This window comes from Pagrus pagrus, assembly GCF_965226575.1.
Source record: "Pagrus pagrus genome assembly, chromosome: 2".
In the NCBI taxonomy this organism is placed as follows: Eukaryota; Metazoa; Chordata; class Actinopteri; order Spariformes; family Sparidae; genus Pagrus; species Pagrus pagrus.
Genome location: NC_140186.1, coordinates 28,225,463 through 28,247,560, shown reverse-complemented (window position 1 = coordinate 28,247,560; position 22,098 = coordinate 28,225,463). Strand labels below are relative to the sequence as shown.

The following is a 22,098-nucleotide window of genomic DNA, read 5'->3' as shown; positions in this document are numbered from 1 at the left end:
GTGTCATTAGGTCAGTGGAGTTAGGGGGGGATGGAATGCCTCATTTAGTGGCTCAATAACACCTTTGAAGGCACAGTGTTTGTGTGGATTAAGCGTTTTGATACGTGACCAGTATTTATACAGCATCTACACCCACTTTACAATCAAAAAAGACACAAAATCTCACTTTATAGAATATAGGACCTTTAACAGAATAGTTCTACACTTTGGGAAAATGGTTTATTCACTTATTCGTGAAAAGATTGATACCTCTCATGTCTGCATGCTAACTGTGGAGATAGAGCCAGAAGTTTGTTAGCTTATCTTAGCACAAAGATTACAAACAGGAGGAAGGAGCTAGCCAGGATCACTCAAAAGCTAAGAAAATCAGCGTACCAGCACCAATAGAGCTAAAATGTTCATTTCTCGAAATGATGAACCATTACATTGATAAATGGACATGACACTGAAACATCATCACACACATCAGAAATACAATGAAAGTGACATTTTTCAAACAATCACAGAGAAAAAAAAATGACAACATGCTTCATCAGCAATATGTAATCAATATGTAAACATATTTAGCTGTTGAAAGAGGTCCATAAAGGAAGTGGAATGTTGGCAAAGGAACTAATTATAGTACAGCAGTGATTCAAAAGCTCTGGCCTGTATCTCTGAAAACCAGATTTTTCACTTCAGTGGCGTGTGATTGTTTGTGTCTCTTAACAGTCAGGGCAAAGAATCACAAGAACCTGCTGCGGCTCACCTCACTGAAGGGAAACTCACAGGCTACACCAGAGCTGAATGTCAAAGTGAGCATTCCTCGCCACCATCCACAGTATAACTGCTGCAGGTCACACTCTGCCAAGGCCGTTTAGGGTGACGTCCTGCGCCTTGTGATGTGTGTGTGACTGCGTGCTCGTGCAGATGTGTGTGAAGGCTAATACGCTCTGACAAGCTGATAACATATTTCTTGTCATATCGTTTGGCATCATTAACTAATAAAGATTGATTGCCCTTTGTTCCCCGTCAATGAGTGTTTGTACCATTGCCCTGCCGCCGTGGTGTGTGTGTGTGTGTGTGTGTGTGTGTGTGTGTGTGTGTGTGTGTCTGTGCAAGAGAGAGAGAGAGAGAGAAAGAGAGAGAGAGAGAAATTAGAGTATTTTTGAACTGCTCAGGGCTTTCCTATCCACAGATCAGACCCTGGCTGGACCCAACCTTCTCCCATGATGCTTTGCAGGCGGAAATCTTTGAAATACTCCAGGCGGTGGCTAAGAGACAGAGAGAGAACATCATAAATGAAGTGCAAAAACTCTCTGATATACATATAAATGTAATTACTGAGCCAGGTGTTTTCTAACAGCTTGCTAATATATATAAGTGCAAGTTGGAGTTTAGCCTGTAAAGACTTCAAGTCAATTACGCCTGTTTTTCAGATTCTCATTTACAACTCTGGCTGCAAAAAATAAAAAAATGAAGGTGCACGCCACCATTTTCACACACAATGATCAGTTTACACATCACCGGTACTACAACACAGTCTGCGAAACACATTTGCAAAATGGTCTCTGTGACTCTGGAGGAAAGTCTCTTGAGTAAAGAAAATAACTCTGATGTCATCAAAATAATCCTCATGATGTCATTAGGGTCATCCTGGCAGGGGCTTGACATTTGCAACACAAAGCTGCGTTACATACGGAGGTGTGCATTTTGAAAGATGTAAATATTTAGCAGCAAGGGGAGGGTCAATGAAAAAAGCCATAGTGTTGCATTGTGTGAAATGTAGGACACAGTGTTTTTGGAGCTTGACCCAGACTAAGGACGTAAAGGTCAAAAGATCAACTACCTATTGAATTCATACATTTGAATTGTTTGGTAATTTTCTTTCGCTCTCCTCCAAAATGACACGCCAAAGCTATCTTTGAATGTATTTAAATAATGAGTGTCTTGTAAGCCCATGCGGGCTTGGCACAAAAAGATGTGCATGACACTTAAATAAATAAAAATCAATCAATCAATCATACATAAAATAAACACGGCGCTGCACATCACAAGAGTAACCGCTATCTGCAGCCATGCATCGAGTGGTCGGGACTGGGAGCTCGGAGCAAAGTGTTGGCGTTCACACCGCCAGCACAGGAGGCTTGAAGCTGGACTTGCCTGGGGTTAGCTGGTTAGCATGCTAACTTCAGTAGATAACTTTGCAACACAATATATAGACCTGGTAACATCAAAACTGTTGTTTCTGTTTCTGACTGAAATTCCTACATACTGCGCCTTTAAAGTCAGGGTTGTTTGACCTCTTCTGCTGCTTTGAGTCTTTCACAGGTCACAGCTTATTAAATTGATGGAGATACTATACGGTCTGTTGACCTACACGACCTCGAACAACTGTACTCTAAGAGGTCTGCATACTCACAAGTTGGGTCTCTGGCCTTCCACCAGCTCCTCCTTGGGGATGGGGTAGAGAGCCTCATATGTACGCTTCTCTCCTGATCCATGGATGGCGTAGGAGTTCATCTTGTTGATATTGGGAGGGAAGTACGACCAGGGGAGGAGAGCCTCACCCATCCACCTGTCCCCTTTGATTGTGGCATTAAACACCATGGGGAGTTGTTGCTGGGGAGAAGATTCAAAGACAAAAATAAGAAATAATAATAATCAAACTACTAACTGCCCCCTTCAATAACTCCCTTGATGTCCACCTACCAGGAATGCTTGGCCAACTCCTGACAGCAATAATATCAGGTGCTGTCCGTGTCTGAAATGAAAACACAATTTGCATGATGGTATTAAGATTGTCTAAAAATATACATTCACAGAGATGAATGTTACAACAGCTTAGTTCTGTACTTACGGACAAAACTCCACCTCGAGGTAATTTGTTGTAGTACTGTCGAGGAAGAAGGATTCCACAACTGAAGAGGAGAAGAAGACAAATCATCTAATCAAGATAAAACCTTTTGTCTTGCATTAATAAACTGCTTAAAAGGGTGTTATTAACCTCCTCAGCACCTATTCAAGAGAGAAAAGAAATTAATTCAATAATTAAAGCCGTTTATTTGAAGTTACAGTTGAACAACATTACGTGAAATACCTTAAAATACATAAACTTTGAAATGAGATATGAAGACCAGCACACCCGCTAACCTAGCCGCATGCTCATTATCTACATAGATTATAATGGGGTTGCTTTCCATTCTAATAAGTAACATTAATGAGGCCAAATATGTGGGGCTCATTAACCGGAAATCGAACTTACTTAAGGTCAATTAGATAGGATTGTTATTACTCAACCTCATCACTGGGTTTAATTGCTGTGTCACCATAATAATGATAATGCAATTACTATTATGGCCTCATAAACAGAGCTAGTCCCTCATCTCTCAAACCTCATTGGACTACATTCATAATTTTATCTCAGCTTTTAGAGTGGTCTAAAATTGCATCGTAGAGAAATCATGACTGGAATTACAAGGATTTATTCAGTACAACTATTGAGGGTTGGGCAACATAAAAGCAAGACCTGTACAATACAATGCAATCTATTACAACCTGCCATAAATGTGACCTTTGTGAAGTTTTTATATGTTCAGTTTGAATCGGCACAATGGAGTCTGGAGTGTGTCACTGGAATAATTACAGGCTGTAGCTGGTTGATTAAAATCAGTCAGAGGAAAAGTAAGAGTTTGATGAGAAGATCAATAACACTTTTGTATCTGTCCGTTCAATATGAAGCTGAAGCTTAGAGATGATGGTTAGCTTAGCTTAGCTTAATGACTGGAAATAGGGTGCGATTGTGGATCCCACTGCTTTTCTTGTGAAGACCGGACCTACTCTGTGTCTGACTGGCTAACCCTGATATTCTTATCACAGCTCCCACCAATCTCACTCCTTATGCCTAAACCAAAGCTACCCAACCAACAAAGGCAACTAATTAGAGGCAGAGGAGGGCAGATGTTAGAGAGAAAATCAGTGGGATCCAGCGGAAACCACAAACTTGTCATTTTTACACTTTCGTCGTTAAACAAACAAATGATATACAGAATAATGTGTAAGTGGAGTTTGCTCCAAAGCTCATTGCTGCCTTCAATTTCATAATGAATGGACACACAGTATATGAGAGTCATATACATTTTCCCATCTAACTTGACAAGAAAGCGCATATGCATGTTCCCCAAATTGTTGAACTATTCCTTTAATTAGCGATGCATTCAAAAAACAAGTTATAACGTTTTTTTGGTTAAAGCAACGTTATGTAGAAAGTGCGATTTGGCGACCCATTAAAAAATGATTTTATCTCCTTTAGTATCACACTTGCATCGACTTTACTCTTCACAGATACATCATGGATTTGCCATTCAAACCCTGGATGTTCTTGCTACGTGTCTAGAGAACCCCTGTGATGCAGCACCGTACAGCATCGCCTCAGCTCCTAAATGCTCACCCACCTTCATAATCCCAGAGTCCAGGGAAGGCCTGACTCGGGGGCCCCGGAGGAGCCGCTGGGTCATTGAAGAAGGGGCCAAACATCTCTATCTTCAGCCCTCCTTGGCCAGGAGAGAAAACGATCCTGATGGGGTCATGATCCACTGGATTGCTATCCCAGGTGTTCTGGATCAAATACTGCATTTGGGTAAGAGGACTGAAAGAAAAATGAAATCAAAATTACAATCTGCCATGTTAGAGACACAGGACTGCACTAGCCTGAACTGTAAACTTACAGAGATTCACAGCATAGCAGAATGTGGATAAGTGTCATTAACTGTATTCCTCGAGGTACCCCCATGTTGTCGAAACTCACAGGTGAAAATACTCTCAACTGTGCCCAAGCTGTACTTTCCACGTCTTAAAATACAACATGTTCTGTCTGTTAATGTCAAATGCAGTTCTGTTACTCAATAACTTATGAAGATAGTCAAATTGACTTCCTGATATGGGAAACTTGGAACTATTACCTATCAGCTGAACTTACTTGGTGTCCAGGCTGTGGTTTCAGATAAGACCTGATTTTAAAATCTGGGAAACAAGCCAGAGGAGGTGATTTTCCAGCAGATTTTTTTCTGCTAAGTAAGAATAACCAATCTCTTATTTTGGTAAGTTAGTAGATCATATGACCAGTTCGACCAGCTATCCAGCATTTTTATACCTACACTCACTGACGGACCAGAGCAGCTCGTCGGGCTAAAAACAAACTATTTCCACCAGAAGTATGTCACATATAATATTCAAACTGATACTTAAAGACTGGATTTCTTGAATTGACAAATCCTTCAAAATATATCCGACTGAAGCCTCCTGACATAAAGCGGAACCCTTTTCACTTCCGCGTTGTGAAGACGGAACAACTTCTTTGGTGCATATCTTCATTGCCATTGGTTGTTGTTTGTTTGCTTCAAAACTGACGGCGGAACCGAAGATTAAAGTAAACACTCCGCTCTTGTATTGTTGTATTTCCGAATATTACGTGTCAAGCAATACAGTCACCTTTCTCTTAAATCAATTATGTTTCGAGTTGGACATTTGTCTATCAGGTTAAAAGATTTAGTTAGCTAGGTTCGCTAATCTCATCTGAGATTGATTAGCTGCCCGAGTTAGCTAACGCTAGCATCACTGGGCAACAAGATGTGCTAGCTAACTGATCTTAAGCAGCTTTCTAAGGTCGTTAGCTGAATATGTGTAATTTTGAGAGATACTTTCTAAACTCCCGCAGAGAGACGTTACCTCGAAAGCAGTTGACATGACTGAGTTAGTGGTTTAGTTGTCACATACCTGCTTTTGTTTTAACGACCGTTAATGTTGAGCTGTGGTCGTTTTTAATGTGACAGCACACACTGTTTTGCTTTTATCAGGACTGCACCTTCATCATGGAAGCAGAAGTAGAGTTTTTACGAGATCAAGGTAAGTTAAGGACACACTCAGGGAGGACACACTAACAGCAAGTTGACCAGTTCAAAACCTGCTCCAGCCTTCAAATGCTGAGCAGTTGCATCCAGGCTGTAAATTTATAATGAACCATTGTGATCGTATCGTATGGTATCAATGAGGCAGCACCAAACTTAGCTACATGAGACCATCACTTCTCCATCATCACGTTATAATGTCCACTTAAACACACATTATATTACAAACCATGTCTTATACTTTATTACAATAAATCAAATGAATACCAAATTTGATCCGAGCCATTAGTCATCAAGAATCTCACTGGGACTTTTAGGAGACTGTCCTACAGTTGTAAATATATTCTGAAAATCAGAGAATTTTGGGTAGCCAAATGTTAATTAGGGTCAATAGTATATATTCTGTAACGCTAAAAAAGTCTCTTAATGACATACACATAAATGGTACCCAGTCCAGGCAGCACAAGAAGTGACGTAATGCTTTATAAATGCTTCCTTTCCATTGTCGAGGTGCTTATGTGTTCCTGGACTAGTTTGCCACCACAGTATGCATCCAGGACTAATTGCTGATACTGCTTATCCTAGATATTCATGTTAAGGGTTGCGCAATATGGTAAAAAGTCATATTGTTATCTGGGACAGATAATCGGTTGTGATATGATTCATGATTGGTGGGAATGATCATTATTGCATCAAATATTTTACCTTTATCAAAAAATTGTAGCTTCTTGTGATGTGGATACTGCACTGTTATTTCCATTAATTGTGCAGCTCTGTTCATGATGGTGAGAAATCCAAGAACACCACCACAAACTATATGGAACCTTTTGATGAAATGCCGTAAAGTGGGACTAAATGGTCACACTCAAATGTTTGGGTTGTTAAGGACTGATTTCCTACTCTGAAAGACTTGATGATAACAATCTTGGTCTCTCTCATGATCATGATGACTTTGCAGCTCTGTCATCTTTGCTGCCTTTTTATATAGGTGTCCCTGACTTCCTCTGACTAACTCTGAACTGTAAATAACTTCTAGCCCAAGTTTTTCACTGCTCTCAGCAAAACTGCTAGAACTTGACTCATGGCTGCCCTGTACAGTGTACCTGCCAACAAACACAGCCAACCATTGCTAGATCTGTCCTTGAATGGCCAGATACTTTATGCATTAAGTATTTGGTGGGTGGTACTATTTTAAACTAGGACCTCATTTGTGAAAATTTGCAAAAAACCTGGCAAACTCTGAATAGTGGAGCTACAGGAGTATGTGTGCTGTGCTTGACTTCATATGTGTGTGTTTATTTTCAGTCCACAGGTTAAACTCGGCTCTCAGCCAGTATCAGTATGGGCACCACAGTCAATCTACATCATCTCAGGTACAAAGACATCTGGGGAAAAAAAGGTTTAAACTGTGGAAGATGTAACTCAATATTTGGTATCTTTATTAAGTAACCTTTTTTTATCCATTTGACTCCGTACTTACATTGTTTTTGTTAAATAAGACTATTGAGTAAAATTACCTATAACTGGACACCCCATAATGCCAACTCTCACCGCTGTATCTCTTATTTTCATCAGGTTGAAGAGGCAAGACGGGCGGAGTCTCCTGCACCGTGGATCTCTGACAGAAGGTCAGGTGCAATGAAATTCTCTCTTGTATGACAGTCGACACAGTAAAGGATAAACAAACTTCTGCTGATTCGTGTACACTGAGAGTCAATATTTTTACATTCTAAGTAACATCATTGTTCATCTGTGTTACAGTATAATGGCTCCTCTGATATCAGAGTATGATCGGCATATGGATGAAATGACTGAGCAGCTGCAGAGATACCAGGTGAAAAAGATATGAATTCGGTTTGTACAGTGAAATGAAATATCCCAAAAAGTATCAAATATCTTGACTTCATCTATGGTAGAATATTAGATGTACTGTAGATATAAAGTTAAGTAATGGGATGTATAAATTTAAGCTCTTGAAATATGCCAAAGTGAGGCTTAGAGCGGAGAGATCTCTTGATCTGGGTTTCTTTTGATGAGTATCATATTGTTGATGACTTTCTTCAAAGGATACTGATCTTTTAGCATTTTTTAGTCGGGTTTCTTTTTGAATGTACAAGTCCGGACTTAGATTTTATTGCAGTCTGATGTCGTGACTAATTAATAACACACAGTTTTGATCTGCTTGTTAAATCAACAGGCGCAGATGACAGACGTCAAAGTGAAGTTGGAGAGGGTTGTCAAGGAGAACGAAAGGTAGGAAAAATCCGCCAGTGTCATGTCAAATTGATTGATTGATTGATTGTACATTGAGAGACTTACATTACAGCTGCATGTTTTACCAAATATAACGTGAGTAGTAGTAGTAGGTAGTAGTAGAGAAGTAATGTTATTTTAAGTTTTCATTATAGAGGCCTCTTGAACTTTTAGTCTACAGTGAATTAAGTGTGCTTTCTTCACTGTAATTAAGCTTGTGGTATTTCATTTTAAATCAATAACCATCTGCAATTTTATCATTTTCATAAATGACCCCTTCAATATCAACCCCCGCCTTTCCCAGGCTGCATGCAGAGCTGAGGGAGTCTGTTGAGAAGCAGCTTCATGCCCTGCCCGTGGCTTCAGGAGGGGAGGGCAGCACAGTGGAGGAGGAAGCATTCACCAAAAACCTCCAAGAACAGGTCCAGCTGTCTGAACAGGTCTGCATAATGTCTATAAGTCCACATTTACAATTAAATGTTTACGCTATACATATAATGTGTTGTTCTGTGACCTTATATTCTCTAAACTAAAGGAATTTTCCAGTGGGAATTGCACTTGTTTGCTGTTTTCTTGGGAGTAAGATGATCTTTCAATCAACTGAACAAAACCTTCTTGATTTTTGAATTCTGTGGTGATGCACATAAGACCATTTGGGATTGCAGCTGCTGTCCTCACAGCTCGTGGCTGTTCTATACTAGGTCAGGCATGTTCAAGGTCTGACCCATGACTACCCAGTAACACATATTTGAACTCTGCTTTCAATTTGATCTCAACTACAAACCTGTAAAGCTTTGTGACTGCATCTTACACAATCGTGACGCTGTCGTGCTGACTAAATCTGTCCACAGACAGAGACACAACTGTAATCACCTGGTAAAAACTGCTTCTCTGTTGCACTGTAGTTCTTGCTACAGTAGGTGTCTCCAGGACCACATTTTGCCATAATGATACACACACCACAGACTCACAAAGTAAAAAAGCCACTGTCTCAGCAGGTAATAAATACATTGTAATTTGCATGAACGCATGTGTATATTATAATGTGTATTTGTTTAGGAGCGGGCGCAGGCCATGGAGCTGTGGCAGACAGCAGCCCAGGAGCTGGACCGCCTCCAGCAGGCCTACCAGAAGACCATCTCTGATGGACAGATCCACAATGCACAGAGACAGCAGCTCAAGGTTCACTTCAGTATTCCCACATTAATATGCAGAGTCAGTAGGTTTTTAGCCCATTAATAGCACATCAGCCCCTCACCACAAGATGGAGCCAGCATGATGGAACTGAGGTCAATTAGAGCATTTTGGCCTCAGTTAATGCTTATTATAAGCGTGAGGTAATTACAAGCAGTTAACGTTTTATTGAATGCCTCTCTTTTCTTTTTTTTTCTCCAATCACAGGATCAGCTTGTTCAGTTCCAGCAGCACACACACAAACTCCAAGTGGCCAATCAGAAACTGGAATCGGTAAGTGACGCTTAATTAAAAGCGCGTTAAATTATTGCCTCCTAATTAGCCATGGGATCGAAATGCTGTGCAATTCTCCGGAATTAACCCTGCTCTAATAATTAATCTTGTAACTAAGTGAATCGGTTTCTAAATCACTCTGGTAGTCAGCCACAACTGCGGGGGTTGTATTATAGTGTGTCAGCTCGCTTGGTAATCCTCTTACTACCTTAGCATTTCCTTTTTCAGAACACCCAGTCAGTTTAGACTCCATTTGGACAGTAATCTGACTAAGGCTCTACCTCACTTTGAGATTAAGGCGTTCAGCGTATTGTGCGTTTATTTATTCGCATACAAACCCATGCACTCAAACATACACATGCGCGCCTAGTGTTTACTTGGAACACACTACATTGTGTGAGGAGAGAGTAATACTATATCCATCTGATGCATTTTTAATGAGAGGGCAAGCCTTGGGCTTTCCCCTCTCTGACTTATAATACAAACAGCCTTTTTCATTCACTGTAAGTGAGACGATGGTCTTTGTAGCCATGAGTGACTGACAGGGGCTCACAAATTTGTTCTAAAAGGACACAAAAGTTTTGAGAGAAAAGTTGATTTCTGGGTCAAGTTTGCGGTGTGTGTGTTTGGAGTCATGCCACACAAATGGAAGTCTTGTCTCTCTTGCCACACACAGACGAACCAGCAGTTCCTGAAGACGATGACGGAGCAGAGCACGGAGATGGAGGAGCTACACTGCCAGCTCAGGTGACTAAATACCTTGGAGATACACAATGGCTGCTGTCAGAGGTCTTGCTCTGTAAACTTGCTCTGAACCCTACTATAGCCCTGTTCACACAGAGACAGGACGACAGAGGCTTTTCTATGTATACATGTTATGTTACCACATGTTGTTTGGTCATGTAATGTTGCTTTGTCGGTCATTTCTCTTTTATTTGATAAGTAAAGGATCTGTTTAGCTGTCAGACTGTGAACGCCATCAGACCAACACACCCCTGTTCAACGCCTCCGGCTTTTCCATTCACATAGACGCCGTCTCGCCTCTGCTGCGGCTCTGATACTACGTCTGGAGGCGGATCAGAGCCGCAGCAGAACTCTTCGCATCTGTAACTTTGACACAGATGGTGATGTGGAGTATCGGCGCATGATTTCCGCACTGAAAGGGCAGTGTGAATGGGGCTTATGACACACGGGTCATCGCATCACATAAAATGTAGATGCAGGATGCACAATTAGTTTATTGTGACCAAGTTCAATCCCATGTTGAAAAGTGGAATGTGTGTCTAAAATACATTTGTGATAAACATAAATTGTGGTTAAGCGTCTTCCTTTAATCTAACTTTTGCATCCAAGTTGGAGGAATAGTTCCACATTTGGGGAAATAATGTTAATTCTGTGTCTTGCTGAGAGTTAGTGGAGGTTGAGAATGAGAAGATCAATACCACTCTCCTGTCTGTACAGTATCTACAGCGGCTAAAAACGGCTAGCCTGGCTCTTTATAACAGTAACAAAATCCATGTGTGAACACCCAAAACTCACAAGTTAACTGAAGTGTAGAAGTGATCTTTAGGTGTGCTGGTAGATGGATTTTGGTCTTTTTGACAAAGCCAGGGTAGCTGCCGCTGCCTGTTTTATAGTCTTTATGCTACGCTGAGCTAGCCAGCATCTAGTGCTAGCTTCATATTTACTGTATGAAGATCAAAGTGATACCAATGTTCTCGTCTAACACTGCAAGAAAGTGAATAATTGTATTACCAAAACTGTCAAATTATTGTCTTTTAAGTGCACTATGTCGTTTAGGGGAAGACATTTTAATCAGAAGAGAAAGATCTTCATTTACTGATTTTTTTTTTAATGCCTAAATAAACAAACTCTGTTTTCTTGACTTAATAATGAATAAACAAACTTACCTTCAAGGACAACACAATTTCATACTTTTTTGACCCTGAGAGCAGCTCGTTTATTCAGTAATGGAAAAAAGAAATATTTCTGAGTTTGTACTATTACCTCATTCATTTTTTAAGTATCACATTCTGTGTATTGTTTCTCCAAAACTACATAGTGCTCTTTTAATCTCATAATTAAAGATCAGTCATGTCTCTATGTCTCTGTGTTGTTACAGTATGTACTCTCACTATTGTTTTCTCTGTCTTACTGCTGTAGGCAGGCCAAGGCGGAGTTGAGGATGGCCACAGCCAAAGTAGATGAGATGACCAAACTGCTGCAGAATGTCCAGGACCAAATGCAGAGACGGGTGAGAGAAGATAAAAAAGGCATCAAAATAAAATTATATTGCAGAAGAAAAACGGTTTTCCATCTACTGTGAGTGGGGAAGGCAGTAGAGAACTTGTGTTTTATGTCTGTTTGGCTGTAGTAGTCTCATTTTGTCATTATTTGTCATTGTTTTGGACTCTTTAGCAATCAAATGAGCCAAAGCCAATTAATTAAGATTGAAAGCAGTGTGTGTTTGTGTGTTAAGGAGGATGATGTGGCAGAGGCTCAGGGCCGAGAGGACGCAGCAGACAGACGGCTCCAACAGCTTCAGGCGGCCTTGAGCCAGCTAGAGACGAGGTGAACACTCCTTCACCTTTTCACTCTTTTAACATTTCAGTCATTTGAGAGATGTATGCAGCATCGTGGAACTTTTACCATGTTTTAAAAATGGGTCTCTAGACATGATCACATTCTGATATCACATTCTGATTTTCAAAATGATTAAATAAGTAGCCCAGCAACATTAACCAATATTCAGACAGAACAGTAGTTGAGCGTCTTGGAGCAGTGGGATGTTTGACTCTTTTGGGAAGTCATGGAATTATACATCAGAATTACAGAGAGCCAAGCAGCAGTTCCCCGTCTTTCCCCCTCCTGGTACTCACTCTTTTTTTCTCCTTTGCCAGACTAAAAGCTGCATCTCAGGAGGCAGAGGCAGTTCGTAGAGAGCAAACTGTGTGGGAGAGAAAAGTGGGGGAACTCCAGTCGCGTTGCACCACTCTAGAAGAGGAGAAGTACGAGGCCCTGGCTAAAGTGAGAGAGAGTGTTCAGGTGGCCGAGGAGGCTGCACTGCAGAAAGATCAGGTGACCCTTTCTTCCTTTATTCTCTGTCCCGTCCCCCCCAGTTTTTTATTTTTTTTTCTTCTCACTGGCGGAGCTTTCTCCTCAATCTGTTGAGCTGCACTATCCTCCTGACAAGTGTCCCTTCATCCCTCTGCCCACTGAAATGCATGTCTGTCCGTACCCTCTCCCTTCAGGCCCTGTTAAGAGAGAAACAGAAGGCAGAAGAGCTGGAGAAGACAAAGGAGGCCATCAAACAGTTAATCCAGGATGCCGCAGTCCGCACAAGAAGAGAGGTGAATGGCTCACTGAGCAGGAACTGCTGGGCAGTTTCTGCAGAAATTGGTACAGCACTGAAACTCTACAAAATATCTACAAAATATCTTAGCATCACAGCTTATTCTACTAAATGCCCTCCATGTAATTTGCTCCGTGTGTGACTAAAATCTGCTTTTAAGTTACTGAATGTATCACACCATTACTTAAAGCACTGGATGCTGTCCAGATAATTGGTGCCAGCTCTGCATACTTAAATTCTCAAAGAAATTAGTATCTGTAAAAAAAACTAAGGAAACCACAGAATTTCTAGGTTTATAATTAGCCTTACACGGCAGGGCAACCTCCAACTTTACTGATGTACTTAGCCAAAAGCAAAGCACTGCTCTTTCCCCCGCCTAACCTCAGCCGGGCACATGGTGATTAATGCTCAATTAATGGGTCGTCTTCATCAAGTCCTTCAACTGTTTAATCCCGTTAATGACGCTAAGTATGACCGCACTGCTGGCTGTCATCTTAGTCTCTGGCTGGCCTTCAACAAATGATGGTATTTTACAGAGTAACTGTTGATTTGTTAGACTTTCTGTAAATTATGGGCCTCTGCCTTTGACTTTTTTCCCTTCCAGGTAATTTTCTCTTGGATGTCAGAGGTGTAGGTTAAACACTGCAGCCAAATTGAAGCAGTTTTTTCAACCTAATCTTCTCTCTCTCTGTCTCCTTCTCTCTCTCTGTCTCTCTCGCTCTCTCTCATCTTTACTTAAAGCCATTCAGTGTTGAGATAAGTATGTGTAATGAAGAATTAATCCCAAAACTGCTTGCATTGGCAATCAGACCTCAGACTTACCTCAGGACTTAAAGGATACGTTCTCCCAAAAATGAAAATTTAGTCATTATCTCCTCACCCCCCATAATGATGAAAAGTCGGGTAAAGTTTCATAGTCCCCAAAATATTTCTGGAGCTTCAAAGCAAAACAAACGCTGAGCGCCAGCTCAGCAAACATCTATGCTAATGGTGAAGGTTTGATATTCTTCCAAAAATCGGCTCTACAATTTTTTTATGAGGATGGAAACGCGGGTGTATGAGAACAAACAAAATGAGGCCCACTCTTAACAACACTGCACCATAGCACTACTAGTGGTCAAAAACTCCTGGACAAGCAGGGTACTTTCAAAGGCCTTAAAATAATTAATGTCATTACTGTACTACCCAGATCCCAGTAGTCATTGCCCATTTTTTAACTGTGTGACTTCATTTTCCCACAGGTGGATAATGTGCGCAAGCAGTGCAACGTTCAAATCCACCGCATGGCCGAAGAGCTGTCTGCACTGCAGCTGGTAAGAACCTGGCCCATTAAGGAAAAAAAACACTTTACACTAAATCCTTTCTTTTTTCAGTCTGTCTACTTGTATGTTTTCTGTCTTTCTGACGCTGTTCTCTCCTGTCGGCTCTCTCCAGGAGTGTGCAGATAAAGAGTCTCAGATTGAAAGGTCTCGGCGGGAGAGAAAAGCTGTAGAGGAGGAGCTGGAGAAGGTATCTGTGAAAGGATCAGTGAAACTGCAAGAAAGAAGCTGCTAAAGCTAGCTCCAGAGTTCTGATAGTGTTTGATTACATGGTTGTATAAATGAGCTCAGGCAATGATTGTTTCAATGCTGCCTGTGGTGTTTTTGTTTGAGGTGTATAAGGAGGGCAGGGCAGAGCCAGAGTTTAGGAAGATTGATGCTCTTCACCAGAGGTGTCTGGATGCAGAGAGGATGAAGGACGACATGAGCCTCACTTTGCAAAGCACCCAGAACAAACTAAAAAAGATGGAGATGGAGTAAGTGTAATTTAGCATTGTAGGTTTACTCTTGGGCAGGAAATTGAGCTCTCCACTTTTATTCCATTCCTTCTCCCATCATGTTCATTTACTGCCAATAAATCATGGTTGTATAAAAATAACAATTTGTCCTGTTCTTCGACTCTCTTACCCCTTCCTTTTCATGTATAGCTACAGCGAGGAGCTGTCACGGTGCCAGGAGGAAGTGCGGCGGCTGCAGAGCTCTCTGGCTTCAGCCCGGGACGACTGTGTCAGCGTCAGTGACGAGCGGCTCCAGCTGCAGCAGGAGAACCTGCAGCTCCGCAGGGAGATGGATGAGCTGCGCAAAGCTACACTGCTGGCCCAGAAGAATGCCAAACAACAGGTAACTGAATGATCAACAGAAAAGGAAGGAAATTAAGGAATAGGTGCTCTCTATAAGAACTGCCAGAGAAGGCACGTGACTCTGTAGGGCAGGAAGTTAAAGTATTTAAGGCCAGAGTGCAGGCCCATTAGAGTGATGAACAGGTAGGATGGAAGAAAGGGAAGACGGCAGAAGGGGAGTAGAAGAAAGCAATTAAGTATAGTTCTTTCATAATGTTGGGGGACTATTGAGAAACCATAAAGTCAGTTTAGTGTCTTTGCATGCTTACATTTGCTAATTAGCACTAAAACAGCTGAGCTGATTGAAACGTCATTAGGTTTGCAGATATTTGATCATAATCCACAGGACAAATTAAAATTTTGACGAGAACAAAAGTCAGGATCACCAAAGTCGTAACAAATCACCCTGGGCGGAACATCAGTGTGTGCACCAAAGTTCATGGAAATTCATCCAAGATATGTAGAGACCACAAATGGCAACCTCATGATGGTGCTAGAGGAAAAGTCAGGGCATCACTGCAGCCACCGGGCTTCAGTCAGCCAGTGAAGATCTTTCTCCTCTGATGAACATTTCTTCACCACAGTAGCTGGTGTAAACAGGAAGGAGATTGTATACTCTGTGGTTGGTTGCTTAGTTGCAGAAAATACTATGAGCGATTTTTGCTTTAACTTTGTCTTTATGTCCTGTCTTTTACTTGTAGTTTCTGTTATATGCTACAGGTACTAGGGCTGGTACCAAGGCAGAATCCTGCTGGATAATGCTGTATTTTATTAAAACATTAACAGCAGCTACTTTTGTATCTCTTTCCCATTACTGTATTGTACTGTACAGTCTGTTTGTGTCTGTCTAAATAAAGACAACACCAATTCCATCAATGTACAAACTCAAATACTCCAGTGTACTCCAATATTTTCCCCCTTGAAGGTTTTCTCCAAATGTAGAATTGAATGTGCATTGGAAAAGCTATGTTTTAAGAAATACACATGAACGTGTGTGCAGGACCCGGAAAGCTCACTTTTAAAGCCACAGGTGACATTGTGCTACAGTTTTTTCCCCCCTGGCTCAGTTGTAGTGCTCACGATGAGTAAATTAACCTTCATGTGTAAAATCTGTGGAGTGCCTCCTTATGAAGCGTGGGAGAAAACATGAAAGCATTGGGGACAGAAAAAAACAAATTTACTTAGCCCGCTGATCTGAAGTGTTTGCCAAACAACCACTTGTTTAACACTTGGAAAGCTTTCACTGAGAGAGTATTTATAAACTTGTATAGAAGGTGATGGGATAGTTGGCAGAAGTAAAAAACAAAGATGGAGATTAAAAGACATGCTTATCTTGCTTTCTGTAAAGTGATAAAATTATAAAAATTTTAGTGAGTTTTGACAAGATAGGGCATGGAAATCTTCATCTATTGAAATTAATGTGAGACCAGCAGGTGACCTCATGTACCCAACCCCTCCCTCCGCTACCTCCACCCCCCCAGGTGTCACAGATGGAGCAGGAGTACAGCCTGAAGGAGCAGGGACTGAACGCACAGGTGCTGGAGCTGGAGGAATGCATGAGGAGCTCCAGTGCTGAAATGACGAGCCTCGTTACAGCGCAGCAGAAAAGAACCCAGCGCTGGAAAGAAGAGGCCAAGAATCTGATTCAGTCCTTCGAGACTAAGATCACAGGCATAAAGTAAGAACTGGCTGAGGTAGATTTAAAAATTACTGAAGAAAGGAAAAAAGGAAATATGCTCCGAGAAATGTGCCTCGGGATCAAAAGTTTGCCATTTTAAAAAATGATAGGAGACATAAATATAAAATCTGCCTACTTTAACAACATCTGCCACTGTGACTTTACTGGGTATTTTCCTTGTGTAGATAAATGTGAAGTAATGTGGTGCTCAGAAGAGCAAGCAGACTGAGCAAACACTTTCTGTAACTGACAGACTGCTAAAACAACACTGTTCTGATCCCAGTGTGATCCACTTTAAAATAAGATGAGATACATCAATTAATATTTAATACCATTCTCTTAAGTCCAATACAAACAGCGTTTTTATGAAATAAAATAAACTCCTCCATGTGATACATCTGATACTGCCCAAGGACTGATGTTTTTATTGCATCAGTTTTATCACAAACACTGGATTTAAGATGGAGCAACAGCAAAAGTGCAGCACCAAAGATTTCACTAACATTTGAGATAAAAATTGACTTGCCACTTTAAGTTGTTTTGCCCTCAGCGACAGCTGTGCTACGCTGAGATGTGTTGGAAATATTGAACACGAAGCACTTGAAGATGGGGCTTTCTAAATGTTTTTGTCTGTATGAGGAATGCTTTAGTTCTTTATTTTTATGTCTGTTTCAGAGCAGAGCTGAATCGGCAGAAGCAGCGTTCACACGAGCTGGAGATGCGGCTTGAAACTGACCATAATACTGTTGCAGAGGTTTGCACGAACACACACACACACAAGCACACACACAACCCTGCAGCTTGATTTCCAGTACAAAAGAGTTAAAGGGATATGACACAGAGCAATTCTTAAACAATTCTGGAGATGTTTGTCTTGCACTGTAAGACGCTGTTTTCTACCTGAGTGAAAGAGCTGCCCTTTGCTGTTCAGGCCTGATCAGCTGCTGTTAGCCTCTGCAAATGTCAAGCCTCCTTTGTACCAGTATGACCAGACAAGCAGCTACAAAAAGACAAGAAGCAGGAGGCATTTGAAGAGATACCTGCAACATCAGCAACAAGCAGCGTGACAAAGACAGCTGGGAAAAGTATAACTTAATGCAGTCCATCCTGTCGACTTCAACAGAATATGCTTGGCTTACATTTACAGCATAAATGTGAGATAAGCATAATTTAGCTGCCTAAACAGTGAAATAATAGTGATGCGAATAATGGGCGCAGTTTTAGGTTAGAAGAATGTGGAATGAAATGAAACGAGCTGTGTTTGTTCTGTCGCAAAGGACATACTTATATGTGCAGAGCCCACGTCTCGTAACAGTCAGAAAAAAGTATGTACGTGGTAAAGCATAGTGATAATTGCCCACATCGAGGTGACTTTTCTTTTTTGACTCCATGTAACAAATTGACATGTTTATGTGTGTTTGTGCAGTACGAGAGGCAGCTAGCAGAGTATCAAGAGAAGACGAGTCGTCTCCAGAGACGACTGACACAAGCTGAACAAAGGGCAACCACTGCCACGCAACAGGTATGCGTGATTGCATTATGTGTTCTGTGTGGTGACCTCCACGTGGTGTGAGTGATATATCTTGAATACAGTGAAATAATAGGGATGCGAATGAATACTTGAATACTTTTATTTATCTGTTTGTGCTCTGTTTTTTCTTGTCTTTGCTTACAGCTGACTATGTTGACATCACAGCGAAGGAAAACAGCCTTGGTTGATCAAGCGACTGCATAACTGTCACTGTGCTGTAGGAAAAATAATGTAGCATGTGTGTGACAAACATGTCACTCTGGGCCAAAATATTGATAATAACAATGTCAGTGCTTTGGTGATTCATTGAAAAACATGTACCAAATGTTTTCTGTTGAATTGTATTTATAAGGATTGAATGAGATATTTTGTGCAGAATTATACATAAACTTTGTTATATTACTACAAAATAAACATCTTCAAGTGACTTCCCGGTCTTTATTCTGTGTATATGTATAACAATAGGTTATATTTTCTATAGAAATGTATTTGGAATCCAAGGTTTTGGGTCTTGAATGTGTGTTTGTGAACTGCCAGGGTCATACAGCTGTGGGTGAAACACAAAACCAGCAACGTGCCGTTGTTTGGCTGCGTTGCATGCTGGGAGACAACTTTGTTGCTAGGAAACCGTAAACCTCAGTGCTCTGTCAGTAACCTACCAATACATCGACTTTAAACAGTTTTATACAGCAAAATAGCGAAGGTATATGAGAAATATTTCAGACGGGAATATTTGATACGGTAGGCAAGTATGAATAATGTTACCTATTGAAGACCGCGCCTTATCTTCACAGAACTAAAGCTAGCTGTTGGTTGAAAAAGTTTGCTAATTGAACCCGTTTGAAACCCGTTAGCTAACTTTAACTTATAACGTTAGCTAACATAAAGAGCAAACGTTTACCTCTTCCAGTATTGCTTTTCGCTTAATATTCGGAACTGTAGTGGTCTAAGTTATATGAGTTCTCTAATGTTTTCCTAATTTGTCCGAATGGGATAAACGTGAACCGCACATAAGGGTCCCAAGTGGGTTTGTCCGGCATGGACGTTAGCTGTCCGCGGGTTTCATGGTGGCACCATCAGGGTTTGCCCATCGAGCCCACATATGCCACATCTGACCAAACTCAGGTGAGGCCACCATGCACAAACCCAGCTGGGACCCATACAGGTATGTGCAGCGCACATTTACCCATATGTTGGCCGGGTGCTAGCTAACTGTTTCTGTCACTGCCCCAGAGCCTGCGAAGCGAGCCTGCCATGGCCTGTGCCCCCCCGGGGGACTCCCTGCCCAGTCACTCTGGACAAAGCTTGGAGTCCAGAGGTAGGCATAGCTAAAACAGGGTCCTATAGGTATCATGGAGAAGTGCTAGTTACTTCATACGTGTCACACGTTTTGTTTTTGTTTGTTTACACATTTACAAATAATACAAATGAATATGTACAAGAGCAACAAAAGATGAGATGTAGAGGTGCAGAAAACCCTAACAGGGGGACTGGATTTGGGCACTCTGGTGCAAAGACTACATTGGTCCATTTAAAAAAAGAGTAAAAAATATATTAAGTAATAATGAAATTGGCGAAAGTAGAAATACTGTAAATGAAAGAATGAAGGGAGGATCCTGTTTGAAGAGCTGTATAAATGACTTGATGTGAACAATGATTATGCCTGATCTTAAAAAACAAAGGTTGAGATGAATGACTTAAGTACACAGTAGATGATGCTTATTGCTCATATCTGAAGACAAAACATGGGAACAAGTTTAGTGGGATGAGTGCAAAAGAGCTTTGAGTAGTAGACTAGACTATAATTGAATGTCACTATTCCACTTGCCATACTGTCCCAGAGCGTCAGCCCACAGCCCCTGACGTACAGAGCTCCACCATCTCGCCAAGACCTCCAATTAATGTGCCGGACCCACTGGTGAGCACACTGAGACAATATGACATACAATCTACTGTACAATCTAGTACCTTCCACTATATTTATATATGTTGTACTTCACTCAGTCATAAACTAATTACAATTATGTTGATACATTGGTGGTCGACCTCATTAATGTTTTTTGTGACAAAGTATTATGTGTTCCACTCATTCCATCACAGAAAAATGAGAGTTGTAGAAATCATTGGAACTCAAGACTGCCATGATATACTGTACACGTTCTTTACAAGTGTATGTAAACTTTTGACCACAACTGTCTGGGACTTTTGTAGATGACAGCTTCTTCCCCTTAACCTAGGCTGTTTTCAGGAGACATGTATTACGGAAAGAACCCAGTCTCAACCACTTAAAAACCCGTGAGCGGCTTTATTTTCCTGGCTGGTACACTCAGTCGCTTCCATCTCACCATGAAGAGCAGCCATGCAGGCTTCTTCAACAGCTACCTGTCAGCTTACCTCGTATGCAATCCACGACCGAGGTCAGTGCCAGACATGTTTGAGAAAAAGATAAGCATTGCGTAAAAGTTGTCTTTAATCTGAATTAATCTTTGCTTGTGTCTCCTCATCACTTCTCAGTTGTCCCAGAATGTGGTGTCAACACCTAGTCTCCCCAGATGGCCAGTTTCAATTAAGAGTGGTGGACACCTGGACAAAGTTGAAGTATATGAGTACAGTAAGGATGACTATTTGATGACCAGTGACGGATGAGTGGTTTCACTGTTGAAGAACAGTGATTCAGTGTTTGTTAGAAAACTAAGGTTGAGATGAATGAGTGAAGTACACAGTAGATGTATCTTATTGCTCGTTCTGAAGACAAAAAATAGGAAGAAGTTAAGTGGGATAAGTGCAAATCCTATTAGCTTTGGTTAGTCGACTCTTATTTAAATGTTAATATTCCACTTGCCATACTGTCTCAGAGCATCAGCCCACGGCCCCCGAAGTACAGAGCTCCACCATCGTACCAAGACCCCCAGTTCATGTGCGGGACCCACTGGTGAGACTTTGCAAACTGAGATCAAACTGAGACAATATGAAATGCTATGTACTGTTCACCCAATCTAGTACTTTCCATAACACTTTTATTCATATTTATTATCCTTGGGTCAATCTCAAAGTAATTACAGTTATATAGATATGGGACTTTTAAAGATGTCAGGTTCTTTCCCTAATCTAGGCTGGACTCAAGAGACCAGTAATATGGAAACAACCTAGTGTCAACCACTTAAAAGCCCATGAGAAGAATCAGTCGCCTCCATCTCAACACACAGAGCAGGCACACAGACGTTGTCAAAAGTTGCCTGTCAGCCTACCTCCTCTGAAATCCACGACCGAGGTCAGTGCCAGACATGTTTTTGGAAAAGATGTCTACAGTGCATGACGGACGATGTCCCTATGTTGAAATTATTTTGTAAATGCTAAAAATGGAGAGCACCAGTAAGGCTCTGGCAAATGTGTCAAGCTACCAGGCTACCTATTTCTTTGTCAGTCTAAACAACTGGTGTTGACACATCCTCAGTTAAAGCACCAATTCATTGTTTACTGACTTTAAATGACAAACTTGTAGGAGAAAATTCTTCTTCTTCTTGTCTCCTCATCACTTCTCAGTCGTTGAAGAATGTGGTGATGAAACATGGTCTCCCCAGACAGCCCTTTTCCCTTGAGAGTGGGGAAGAGGAGAACAACTACCACTGCAAGCTGATTCGTATCCCCTTCTTTGCCCGCTTCAAGATGTGGAAACCCTTCTACGTCTGGCGCAAAAAAGTTTGCGCCAAGAAGATTCATCTTGCCAGGGAGTCGCTCCGAAAACATTTATTTATCGCCAATCAGGTTTGTGAC

At 41.2% G+C, this 22,098-nt stretch overlaps 3 protein-coding genes across 14 annotated transcripts in view; 2 read left to right on the top strand and 1 right to left on the bottom strand.

Moving 5' to 3' along the window:
- Positions 1-384: 384 nt before the first annotated feature.
- On the bottom strand, positions 385-5,851 carry cUnh4orf33 (chromosome Un C4orf33 homolog). Of its 7 annotated transcripts, none has more exons than XM_084382520.1 (8): positions 5,136-5,291; positions 4,958-5,001; positions 4,707-4,852; positions 4,434-4,627; positions 2,840-2,900; positions 2,692-2,743; positions 2,402-2,601; positions 385-1,253 (listed from the first exon to the last, which is right to left on the bottom strand). In XM_084382520.1, exons 3-8 carry the CDS (start codon positions 4,769-4,771, stop codon positions 1,157-1,159), a joined length of 669 nt encoding a protein of 222 aa, XP_084238646.1. In that variant the 5' UTR covers positions 4,772-4,852; positions 4,958-5,001; positions 5,136-5,291; the 3' UTR covers positions 385-1,156. The 7 variants fall into 7 exon arrangements, with proteins under 7 accessions (XP_084238646.1, XP_084238647.1, XP_084238645.1 ...); XM_084382521.1 differs by having other exon boundaries at positions 4,707-4,830; XM_084382519.1 differs by having other exon boundaries at positions 4,958-5,291.
- sclt1 (sodium channel and clathrin linker 1) lies at positions 5,337-18,751 on the top strand. Its single transcript, XM_084382503.1, has 22 exons — positions 5,337-5,407; positions 5,835-5,883; positions 7,191-7,258; positions 7,461-7,513; positions 7,647-7,719; positions 8,083-8,138; positions 8,443-8,578; positions 9,198-9,320; positions 9,540-9,605; positions 10,282-10,352; positions 11,769-11,859; positions 12,085-12,176; positions 12,506-12,683; positions 12,857-12,955; positions 14,199-14,270; positions 14,392-14,466; positions 14,610-14,752; positions 14,924-15,116; positions 16,597-16,793; positions 17,469-17,547; positions 18,220-18,315; positions 18,469-18,751. The coding sequence occupies exons 2-22, from the start codon at positions 5,850-5,852 to the stop codon at positions 18,526-18,528; spliced, it is 2,055 nt and encodes a 684-aa protein (XP_084238629.1). The 5' UTR covers positions 5,337-5,407; positions 5,835-5,849; the 3' UTR covers positions 18,529-18,751.
- Positions 18,752-18,932: 181 nt separating this feature from the next.
- The window catches only part of dnah6 (dynein, axonemal, heavy chain 6), a 58,263-nt gene continuing 55,097 nt past the window's right edge, over positions 18,933-22,098 (top strand). Inside the window, exons 1-8 of one of the 6 annotated variants that reach the window (XM_084369205.1) lie at positions 18,933-18,970; positions 19,558-19,642; positions 20,166-20,242; positions 20,562-20,741; positions 20,839-20,935; positions 21,180-21,256; positions 21,437-21,595; positions 21,868-22,089. In XM_084369205.1, coding sequence (XP_084225331.1) covers positions 19,579-19,642; positions 20,166-20,242; positions 20,562-20,741; positions 20,839-20,935; positions 21,180-21,256; positions 21,437-21,595; positions 21,868-22,089 — 876 coding nt within the window. In that variant the 5' untranslated portion in view covers positions 18,933-18,970; positions 19,558-19,578. Of the gene's footprint in view, positions 19,070-19,105; positions 19,490-19,557; positions 19,643-20,165; positions 20,243-20,561; positions 20,742-20,838; positions 20,936-21,179; positions 21,257-21,436; positions 21,596-21,867; positions 22,090-22,098 lie in introns of those variants that run through there. The other 5 variants (XM_084369201.1, XM_084369202.1, XM_084369204.1 and 2 more) reach the window with 5 other exon arrangements.

Bases quoted from the DNA above. Each gene is read 5' to 3' on its own strand.
- cUnh4orf33 (XM_084382519.1), bottom strand. From the start codon at position 4,771: ATGGGGGTACCTCGAGGAATACAGTTAATGACACTTATCCACATTCTG. The intron at 2,901-4,433 runs GTGGGTGAGCAT...TCTCCTCTTCAG, and splicing joins TGGACTCTGGGATTATGAAG to TTGTGGAATCCTTCTTCCTC. The intron at 2,602-2,691 runs GTAGGTGGACAT...TCTTCTCCCCAG, and splicing joins GAGTTGGCCAAGCATTCCTG to CAACAACTCCCCATGGTGTT.
- sclt1 (XM_084382503.1), top strand. From the start codon at position 5,850: ATGGAAGCAGAAGTAGAGTTTTTACGAGATCAAG. The intron at 11,860-12,084 runs GTGAGAGAAGAT...TTGTGTGTTAAG, and splicing joins AGGACCAAATGCAGAGACGG to GAGGATGATGTGGCAGAGGC. The intron at 12,177-12,505 runs GTGAACACTCCT...CTCCTTTGCCAG, and splicing joins TTGAGCCAGCTAGAGACGAG to ACTAAAAGCTGCATCTCAGG.